The sequence below is a fragment of the Phoenix dactylifera genome, chromosome 9 (genome assembly GCF_051530095.1).
Source record: "Phoenix dactylifera cultivar Ajwa chromosome 9, Ajwa_hap1_PhDact_Kaust_v1.1, whole genome shotgun sequence".
Lineage (NCBI taxonomy): Eukaryota > Viridiplantae > Streptophyta > Magnoliopsida > Arecales > Arecaceae > Phoenix > Phoenix dactylifera.
This window is the reverse complement of record NC_143198.1, coordinates 5121456-5132785: the sequence shown is the minus strand read 5'-3', so window position 1 is coordinate 5132785 and position 11330 is coordinate 5121456. Positions and strand designations below refer to the sequence as shown.

Below are 11330 nucleotides of genomic sequence, written 5' to 3'. Positions count from 1 at the left end.
GAAAGAATCTTCACCACACACACTCAGGTTAGAGCTCAGTCATGGACCAGAATTCCGAACACAACAATCCACTCTGAATTGCAGCGTTATGCGACCCAAACAGCACAACACCAAGTCCCCCAACATATCTTTCGCTCAGCATCTGGGTCAGACCAATTGCCGGCAGCAACCGGTGCTATATTTTTATAATTTTATCAAACTTTTAATTATTCAGATTCTTCTTCAACTTGTGGCATATTTTTTGAAAGAAAAAAAAAACTGGAACTTTGTCCCTCCCTCGCCAAACAGTCGACGCGTGCAAAAACTGTTGACTAGGCTTCGTTTGAAATGGGGTCATCTCGTCATTTCCTTTCTATAGAAGGGGAGGAGGTTGGGCTTGCTGGGCTCCTTGGGGACCACTGTGCTTTTTACTCATTACTGGTTGAAGTGACCCAGACTAAAAACTTTGGGTTCAGGTCTTTATTACGCCAGAGAGAGTGGGGAGAGAGACAGCACTGTGCGGGCCTTCAAGGGGCTCCTTTCACTGTGCCGCTATCATCACGGCCCCTTTTGGGACCAAATTTGACCTCCACTTCAAAGGAATCATGGCTTCCTCACCTTCCACTACTTTTATTGACTAACCACCTGCATTTCCACTGCTTTCGTAACTATAAACTACACCAAAAAGAAATCAAGATCATGACAAAAGCTGGTAAGATAATGAATCAGAAGAAACCATAGTTGGTCCTCCGAATATATCAGAGGCCATTATAGGGCCATATCTTGGTACTTGATTATCTCACATCCTTAAGAAGACCTAATAACTTGGCTTCCAACCTTCTCAATTTGTTTGGTCCTATTGTTTCTTTGGTTGGAATAGAAAACTGTAGTGAGTCCTTGGAAGCTTAGAAATGGAGTGGGGAAATTTTGAAGTAGCAATTGGAAGCCATCTCACCCATGCCAAAAGGAAAGATGTATAGAGATTTGGAGATTTAGGAATATTAGGTAGTCAATACTTCCAAAGATCTCTGCTATCAAGACATCGGATCTTTGCAAGGCAGGTTGTAGCAATTTTCATCAATATTGAAATAAAATATTATCATGCAAGTGTGGACCTTGTTTGATGTTTCTTTTGAGGCTTACATAATCTAAAAGTGGTTATTTGGTATTCTATTGCATGGTTGTATTTGACTTGTATGCTTGTCTATATCTAACATGTCTCCAATTTTAATTTTTCTTATTTTCATCTAAAATAATGCATACAAGGCTACTCGTGATTACATTAGGGACTTGTACTAAAACCTATCGAGTAAGCTATCCATGTACACAACCTACATGAATATCCCACGCATAAGATCTTATTAAGCTCTACTTTGGAGAATTCTTGCTATGGCTCGATCCAAGCAACCCGTATTCTAGCTTGTTTTAAACACTAAGTGCTTGAGTTATATAGAAGCATTTTAAAAGCATCCACATTTAAAGCATTTTACGACGAAGGTGTACAAGCATGAATGTGTAATACACCTATATATCTACTCTTTCAATACAAACCGCCTTGTGTAGACTCTTTAGCTTTAATAGTTGTAGAATGAACCCAATTATACATCCTAAGATGCTACCGAAACCTTCTTTTAATTAATACACACCCTAGTCCGGTTCATATCTTACTTGAGGCAAAGGAACAAGATTAGCATCATCTCAAAATAAGAATGTACTTATGAGAGAGAATTGCAACAAATAATACTTCTTCTCCCATAATCACACCCATCTATGCTTCCCTTTATGTGTAGCATGCAAATCATGCTCCATCTCTGTTTAACAACCATCTCATATATGACCAAGGTCCAATTATTACTTTTCAGTAGATTCTTCTGCATGCTTGTGCGAGCCTTGGCATCACTCATCCAATTATTTTTCACTGTTAAATCAGTGAAGTAGCTTGGATAAGGAAATGCCTTAGGGCACCAGAGTGGGAATCCCAAATGACCTCTCCGGTCTGTAGGAAGGTCCAAGCTTTAACTCCCCAAAACAAGACGTCATTATTTCTCTGAATCACATTTAATAATGGACCCTAACACTAGAAGGGTAAAAGAAGTAGACCCAGAAGCGAAGCTATAAAACAGTCCAAAACAAAGTAAATCTAAAATATTTCTCACTGATAGCCCTTACCTGAGAAAGTCCGAGATCACCCTGCTCCAAAATATTTCTTCACTCATTTACACACACAGAGTAGGAGTAGCTGAACACTGTAGCTTCCGTGTTCCCTATCCCTGTTATCCCATCCAACCACATCTCTAATATCTCTCTCTCTGTTTCAGCTCACCAGCTAAGCCATGCAGCCCGTGCTGAAGTGAATTAAATGGTCCCGTCAACCCCGTTATCCATCGTATCCGAAGGATACCATATTCGCATCCCGATGGCTTCTCAAGTCCAATCGATAAACGCACCACCATCATTTTTACCACATAAATAGATATCTGTTATTATTTATTCGATACAAGAAACCTTAGAAATATATCTATCACAAAAAAAAAAGGTGCAATTATATATCCATAAGCTTTCTTTTGCGATTATTATTTAAAAAAATTTGGGCGGTAATTGAACTGGAGGCGAGGCAGAGAGAAAGGCAGAGGATCCGTTATTAAGTGAATTGGATTCCCGAACCGTCTCATTTGTTGTTTAATATATTAAAAAAAATTAAATTAAATTTACTTATGTTATTTTACTACTGTATAGTATTTTTTTATTGATCTATTTGGCTGTGCTCACACGAAATTAGTGTGAGCAGCCACCCAAAAAAACAAAAAAAATTATGGGCGCGGCCATCCTCGATCGGATAACGAGGAAAAAACAAAGCGACAAAAAAGGCGCGAGTTAGAAAACAAAACGCGACAAAAATCCCCAATAAAAACCCAGAAAAAGCCGCCATAAAACCCCCCGCGCCTTTCCGCCTTGAGAATGAAGCGAGCGACCGACAACTCTCTCCTCTCGCTACTTCGAAGCAGCCGGAGAAACGGAACAAAGAAAATGCGATTGCTCTGTCTTTTTCTCCTCCTCTTCCTCGCTGCCCTTCGCACTTCCGCCGCCGCCTCTGGCAGAGGAAGGGTGGTGGAGCACCGCGCCCTCCTCGACCTCAAGGCGGCGCTCGGCGACCCCTCCGGCGCCCTCGCCGGCTGGGACGCCACCGCCGACCACTGCCAAGCCTGGTCCGGCGTCGCCTGCGACGCCGCCGGCCGCGTTGTCTCCCTCAACATCTCCAACCTCAACCTTTCCGGCCCCCTCCCCCGCGCCGTCTCCCGCCTCCGCTCCCTCCTTCACCTCTCCGCCGCCGCCAACGAGCTCTCCGGGCCCATACCGCCGGAGCTCTCCCTCCTTTCCGGCCTCCGTTTTCTCAATCTCTCCAACAACGCCTTCAATCGCACCCTCCCCTCCGCCCTCTCCCGCCTCAAGAACCTGCACGTCCTCGACCTCTACAACAACAACCTCACCGGCGTCCTCCCTGTCCAGGTGGCGGACCTCCCTGCCCTCCGCCACCTCCACCTCGGCGGCAACTTCTTCTCCGGCGCCATCCCGCCGGAGTATGGTCGTTGGGAGCATCTCGAGTACCTCGCCATTTCTGGCAACGAGCTCGGAGGCCCCATCCCGCCGGAGCTCGGCAACGTCACCACCCTCCGAGAGCTCTACATCGGCTACTTCAACAGCTTCCAGGGCGGCCTCCCGGCGGCCATCGGCAACATCACGGCCCTCGTCCGCCTCGACGCCGCCAACTGCGGCCTCTCCGGCGAGATTCCGCCGGAGATTGGTAACCTCCAGAACCTCGACACCCTGTTCCTCCAGGTGAACGGCCTCTCTGGCGAGATCACGCCGGAGCTCGGCAAGCTCCGGAGCCTCAAGTCCATGGATCTCTCCAACAATGTCCTCACCGGCGAGATCCCGCGGACCTTCGCCGAGCTCAAGAACCTCACCCTCCTCAACCTCTTCCGGAACAAGCTCCACGGCGCCATCCCGGACTTAATCGGAGATCTTCCGAGGCTGGAGGTGCTCCAGCTCTGGGAGAACAACTTCACCGGCGAGATTCCCCGCCGGCTCGGTACGAATGGCCGCCTCCAGCTCCTCGACCTCTCTTCCAATAAGCTTACCGGCTCCCTCCCTCCGAATCTCTGCTCCGGCGACCAGCTCCAAGTACTAATCGCCCTCGGGAACTTCCTTTTCGGATCCATCCCGGAATCCTTTGGCCGGTGTAAATCCCTCAGTCGGATTCGGATGGGGGAGAACTACCTTAATGGATCGGTCCCCAGTGGCCTCTTCGGCTTGCCGAAGCTCGCACAGGTTGAGCTCCAGGACAACCTTCTCACTGGTGGCTTTCCGGAGACCGCCGGCTCCCGGATCTCGCCGACGCTCGGCCAGATCATTCTCTCCAACAATCGCCTCTCCGGCGCTCTCCCGCCATCCATCGGAAAATTCTCCGGCGTTCAGAAGCTCCTCCTCAACCAGAACCAGTTCTCCGGCCGCATCCCGCCGGAGATCGGGAGGCTGCAGCAGCTCTCCAAGATGGACTTCAGCGGCAACCGGTTCTCCGGCCCCATCACTCCGGAGATCAGCAAGTGCAAACTTCTAACATTCGTCGATCTCAGCCGCAATAATTTCTCCGGCGAGATCCCGGCGGAGATCACCGGAATGAGGATCCTGAATTACCTCAACTTGTCGAGGAACCATCTTGAGGGGAAGATTCCGGCATCCATTTCCACAATGCAGAGCTTGACTGCCGTGGACTTCTCCTACAACAACCTCTCCGGCCTGGTGCCGAGCACCGGCCAGTTCAGCTACTTCAATGCCACATCCTTTGTTGGCAACGCCGACCTCTGTGGCCCCATTCTCGGGCCTTGCAGGCCTGGAATTTCCGACGACTCGCGTCCATCTCATTCGAAAGGTTCCCTCTCTGCTTCCTTCAAGCTCTTGCTTGTCCTTGGCCTGCTCATCTGTTCCATTGCCTTCGCCATTGCTGCCATTGTCAAAGCTCGGTCCTTGAAGAAGGCGAGCGAAGCTCGAGCATGGAAGCTTACAGCTTTCCAGCGGCTCGATTTCACCTGCGATGATGTTTTGAATTGTTTAAAGGAGGAGAACATCATCGGGAAGGGAGGGGCTGGCATCGTCTACAAGGGTGTGATGCCCAACGGCGAGCAGCTGGCCGTGAAGAGGTTCCCGGCGATGAGCCGGGGTTCATCACATGACCACGGGTTTTCTGCGGAGATTCAGACTCTTGGCAGGATCCGGCACCGGCACATCGTGAGACTGCTGGGCTTCTGTTCTAACCACGAAACCAAGCTGCTGGTTTACGAGTACATGCCAAATGGGAGCCTTGGGGAGGTTCTCCACGGGAAGAAAGGAGGGCATTTGCAATGGGACACGAGGTATAAGATCGCTGTGGAAGCCGCAAAGGGCCTCTGTTATCTCCACCATGATTGCTCTCCTTTGATCCTCCACCGCGATGTGAAGTCGAACAACATCCTCCTGGATTCCGATTTTGAAGCCCATGTTGCTGATTTCGGGCTCGCCAAGTTCCTGCAGGACTCCGGTACTTCTGAATGCATGTCGGCTATCGCTGGCTCTTACGGATACATTGCTCCAGGTATTATTGCTTTCATCCTTTATATTAAGATTCTCAGTTAAGCTGCAGGGTCTTCATTTAATTTGGGTGCGAAATTCATACAGTGATTGCTTTGTTAATGGAAGGGCAGGTTTTAGTGAGGATGAGATGGCCTCTGTGCTCGAAAGAGTTACCTCAGTGCCTTTGTTTCTGTTCTAGTTCTGCTAATGTTAATACCTGTTCTCAGCAAACTTCAACTAATGCATGAGGAATTTTTCTCAATCTGTTTCTTAACCCCACAGCAAATAGGGCATGCGCTATCTGGAACCATTTTTAAGTCTGTCACTTGTTTCCCTCTGTTCTGTTCTAGTTTTCTCATGGTGAACTAATCCGGCTTTTGGTACCAGTTAAAATGAAATAACTCGAATGAAAGCTTTTACCTTTTTCCTAGGCTATTCGGTAATCCAGTAAATAGACCATGAACCATTCCAACAGAGTTACCTGTTCTCACTTTATGTCTGTTCTGCTTCAGCAATTCATGCGAACATGTTAAGTGGCATTAGATTTTTTTTTATTTATTTCTTTTTGATCGAACTTGGCATGAAATTTTTAAGGTTTCTACTTTATACTAATTAAATTTTTTGTCATCTGGATGTACAGAATACGCCTACACTCTGAAGGTGGATGAGAAGAGCGACGTTTACAGCTTCGGAGTGGTCCTCCTGGAACTCATAAGCGGAAGAAAGCCTGTTGGGGAATTTGGAGATGGCGTCGACATCGTCCAATGGGTGAGAAAGATGACGGATTCTAACAGGGAGGCGGTGACTGAAATCCTGGACCCAAGGCTTTCAACGGTTCCCCTTCACGAAGTGCTTCACGTCTTCCATGTGGCAACGCTGTGCGTGGAAGAACAGAGCGTCGAGCGCCCAACGATGAGGGAAGTCGTTCAGATCCTCGCCGAATTCCCAAAGCCAAAACCAGGAGAGGACTCATCGACCAATGAAGGATCCGTACCGCCACCACCGGGGCCTTCGGAAGAAACACCCGGCAAGGAAACCAAGGAGGAGGAGGAGGAGGAGGAGGAGCAACCGGCTCCACGGTCCCCACCACCTGATCTCCTTAGCATCTGAACTCTGAAGTCTTGGGGTTAAAGTTGGCTTTTAGGTTTTTTTTTTTTTGTTTTTGTGCTTTCCTTTGCTTGATCTACGGCTGTAGGGTAGGCCTAAGTTGTTAGAATTCCTGTACAGCTGAATCGGATGGGCTTTGCTTCATCAAAGTTGGTGGTGTCAGGGTTTTTTCACTAGTAAATGAAACGGCAGGAAACATACACCAGGGCTGATACAGGATAGTATTGAAATCTGCGTAACTGGGTCAGTAAATTTAATTGATATGGATGCTTATAGATTGAAGAGCGACAGAGAGAAGAAGGTCTCTAACTCTCTCAGTTCCCGAGGCTCGGCTCGGTTCAGTTACGTTACCTGTGACCCGACTGCGGATTAGAGTCTCAGGACGGTACGCACGAGTAAACGAAAGAGTGCATGTCCCCGCGCTATTTAGAAGTCAACCGTTTCAAATCAATTCCATACCTTTAAAATTATTAATTGAATATTAAAGCTGATCTTACGGGTGCTTTGGTCGGTTGGATATAGATCGGGTCAAAATTTATCAACTCAAAAATCTAACTTATTTATTAAATAAATTTAAATATTTATTTATTAAATAAATTATAATTTTAAATGTAAGTTTGACATGTTTACTAAATAGATGATTCGACTACATAATTCATTTATTAAATAAATTAGATGGATTTTTAATGGATTAAATGGATTTAAACAGATTCAACCGATTAAGTGAGTTGGATTAAATAAGTTAGAAACAGATTAAACAGCTTTTAAATAGATTAAACGGGTCGGATTATGACTCGATCCAATTATTAAATGGATCAGAATAGGTTAAATGAGTTAAAGGTTAAACTTGAACCCAATCTATTTGATAAACAAGTCTTAATAATTGATCCATTTATGATCCAAGTCTATTTATGTCAAATTCGAACATCCTTAAAGCAGCTCATTCGTGGTCGGATTGATAGGGTGGGTTATAAATTGCGACTCGTAGTTGATCTATAGCTAGAGGTTTTGACAAGTCATAAGGAGAACTGTTGGGGAAGCTGATGTGGATAACGGTTAATTTTGGTTCTCTTATGAAGCAAGATTCGCTATGTCGATACCAAATATTGTATAAGTGCTACACTAGCACAATATCGGTACAGTACAGTATGGAGTTTTTTTGGCGTACCAAGTATGGGTACGCCATCCATACTAGATACCGGTACCTAATCGGTACTGTACGGTATATCCTATACTACCCGATTTGGGCGGGTACAACAGACCATGTTATGAAGGTTCTTTTACTAGTATCATCACTAAGTGAACGAACTTCTAAATAATCCAGATAACTAAAAAGAATTAGTTACAATAACACAGATAGCATCGTACCATTCTAGTATGAGTACATCCAACAAAATTAGAAAAGAGAAAAAGGCGAAAGGAGAAGGGAGAAGACTCAAGATTATCCCATAACATATCATTGGAGCGCTGGGCGATGAAGGATGCCGCCCAATCAACCGCTCTGTTCGCTTTCCAAAACTCGTGAGTGACTCGAATTTCCAGACAATTTTGCAAGTGTCACGGATATCGTGCAGTAAGGGATGTTAGCCACCAACCCTAGCATGACCTTGGATCCAACGGATGATAGTCGCCGAATCTCCTTCGAGCTGAATTCCATCAGCTCCTAGGACAAGGCGAGCATAAAAGATATCCTCCCCAGTTACTCTCATCTCTGCCTCAAGTACAGAAGTGCCATAAAGTTGACATCCCCCGGCCGCAATCAAGCTGGAATCAGAATTTCTGATGACAAATCCGGCCCTACCTTTTTCTCCATCTTCCAATACACTACCATCGAAATTTATCTTGAGAATGCTCGGGGGTGGGAGCACCCAGATAATTAATATCGCCTGAGACGCCATCAAAGCTGAATGAGAGCCCCAAATATCCCTTACAATCTCGATTCCATCGACGGCCTCAACCTCATCACACTCTGCTGCATGGATGAGCATTCTGTCCGCAACACACCTCGGGCTCTATTACTTATCCTCAAAAACTCTGGCATTTCTGCTTAACTAAACATGATAAGCAATAGAATCACATCTAAGACCACTAGCCAAGCTGGCAGGTGTCTTCGCAGACTCCTTCAAGTAATCTAGGAAAGCTACGGTTGGGTATGGAGATTGCAGGAAGTTGTAGGCCGCCCCTGTTAGGCGCCATACCAGGACAACCCTTGGGCATCCAAAGAGAACATGTAACACATATTCATTTGCATGTACTGTGCTTATGATTAGAATAAATTTGTAGTAGTTTTCTTGTCATGGTGCAACGCACAAGAAAACATAGGGATAATAGGTACAAAATAATACAGTAGAAGAAATATGATGGAAGAAATATATGAGTCACAAAATGTTCCTCCTTTGTTCAGTATTGCTCAGTCTTTCCTAGTAGCTCTTGGAGAATTAATCTGGAAAACCTTAGGGGACACCATCCGGTGCTGATGAACACCCCATTGAAACTGTTTTTTTTTTTTTTGGTACAACGGTTGATCATCCAACTCTAGGATAGGTGCAACCAACAGAATCACAAGTGAGAAAATAGCACAGTGTTGGAGGCGAAACCCCCTGATGTGCCCAGAAGATCTCTTCGGAGTATTGGGCAGCATCCAGTCTGCGGCCATATTCGCCTCTCGGTACACATGTACAACCTAAAAGGTGCTGCACTTCTTCGCTAATCGACGGATGTCGCAAAGTAAAGGGGACCCATCTCCCATCCGCCCTCCCCACGTATCCAATCGATCACTGTGGTTGTGCCTTCCCATCTCCCATCCGCCCTCCCCTCAAAAAGGATCCGTTCCGCACTCAGCACCTGTCTCGCATAGGCGATGCTTTCCCATGCTGCCCTGAGCTTTGCCTCTATAGCTGTCAACCTAGCGGTGCTTCGACCTCCTGCAGCAATCAACCGTGAATCGTGACTCCTAATCACAAAATCCACACTTGCTCTATCTTCATCACCTAGGATACTACCATCGAAGTTCACCTTAATAACAACCATTACTCATTCAAAAAATAAATTTTCAAATTTTTAAAATTAAAATAATTGCTGAAATACTGGTTATTATAATCCAGTGTTATAATAGAAAGCAGCAGGATTATCTTTTTCTTCACCTTCTGTTATATAAAATGATATCTTTTGGACCATATAATCACTTTTAGAGAAGTTTGTAAGATGAAAGTTTGAATTTTGAAAATATTAATTAATTTGAAATAAGATACAAGCGAAAATAGCATTTGTCATGTACCAAACAAAAGGCAGTAGTAATTTACGTTAATAATCATTTGTTATAATTGGAAATATCAAGAAACAATGACCAATAGCAGCCTTTATGAATATCCATATTATAACAGATGTTACAATAGTTATAGCATCATTATTTAAAAACTATGGTGCTAACAAATAGAATAAATACAATAAATCTAAATGTGAGAGAGAGGGTGACTATGTAGGATGGATTTATTTATGATTTTTAAGAGCATATAGCCTATTATGTCTGAGTTTTTTCAGCCGAGATATTGATTTATGGCTGTATTAAGGCTCCATCGATATGATAAACACAAAATATTGTCCCTTGTTTATAAACCTAAACAATCAGAGATATCGGTCGATGTAATTTATCGCTAGATATTTTTAAACACTCTCACCATCCAATAAAGATGGAACGAACAATGGCTTACGGATGAATGATGGGGAGAAAGAAAAGAGAAAATGATGGGCAGAGGGCCGAAGGAGACAAGACCAAAGCCAAAGGAGAGGGAGGGGGAGGAAGAGAGAGAGAGAGAGTAGCATCAATGACTTAAAGGTGGCAAGAGCAATAGCCTGGAAGGAGGCAGGAGAAAGTGACGTATCGAGGGGGGCACGATCATAGAGGGGGAAAAATAGAAGAGATGAGATAAAATCGGTCATAATATATATTTTTTAAGCCTATTATGATGAACCGATATGTCAATTTATTTCAATATCGACCACATACCAATATGGCTGAAATATTATTTTCAAAAAAATCTTGGTATTTGGTTTGTTTGATTTATCTAAGATCTTTCTATCTTTGCTCTCTAAAACATTGTATTACTAGAGGGTATCAATTGGCTCAGTTGGTAAAGTCACCGGTTGTTGTTACTAATAACTTAAATTTGAGTTCCGCTCTCACCAATTTTGACTAGACTTCCTATCAAGTTGCAGAAAAAAAGAGAGTGGGGGAGGGGGGTAAAGCATGATTAAAGTAGGAGATGATTAAAGAGAAAAGAATCAAAATAAGTCGTGCATGATTCAAAAGTTGCATGCGCTATTATTGTACCATCACATAAGGGGAGTTGCTAAGCAATAATAGTTTGGCGATGAAAAGTTTTTTCTCCTTTTTTTTTCAAATAAAAAGTTCTTTTTGGTATTTTCATTAACGCCGTAGACAAAAAGTAAATTTCTCAAGACCGTAGAGAATTGTTGATCCTCGATTATCCCTACTTTGATCGAATTATCGAGGATAAGTGATTCCAACTAATTAGGTCTAGGCATTTGTCCTGGAGATAAAGGTAGAATAAATGCTTTATCCCATCTCCTACCCTATTTACAAACAGTCTTAATGTTTGGTCCCTCCCTCTATACAA

At 44.4% G+C, this 11330-nt stretch overlaps 1 protein-coding gene across 1 annotated transcript; it reads left to right on the top strand.

Moving 5' to 3' along the window:
• The first annotated feature begins 2919 nt into the window (after nucleotides 1-2919).
• On the top strand, nucleotides 2920-6923 carry LOC103705430 (uncharacterized). Its single transcript, XM_039115710.3, has 2 exons — nucleotides 2920-5608; nucleotides 6227-6923. The coding sequence occupies exons 1-2, from the start codon at nucleotides 2938-2940 to the stop codon at nucleotides 6694-6696; spliced, it is 3141 nt and encodes a 1046-aa protein (XP_038971638.3). The 5' UTR covers nucleotides 2920-2937; the 3' UTR covers nucleotides 6697-6923.
• Nucleotides 6924-11330: the final 4407 nt, after the last annotated feature.

What these genes read in the sequence shown, in the direction of transcription:
- LOC103705430 (XM_039115710.3), top strand. Translation starts at nt 2,938, where the DNA reads ATGAAGCGAGCGACCGACAACTCTCTCCTCTCGCTACTTCGAAGCAGC. An exon ending in TTACGGATACATTGCTCCAG is followed by an intron (nt 5,609 to 6,226) that starts GTATTATTGCTT and finishes CTGGATGTACAG; the next exon opens with AATACGCCTACACTCTGAAG.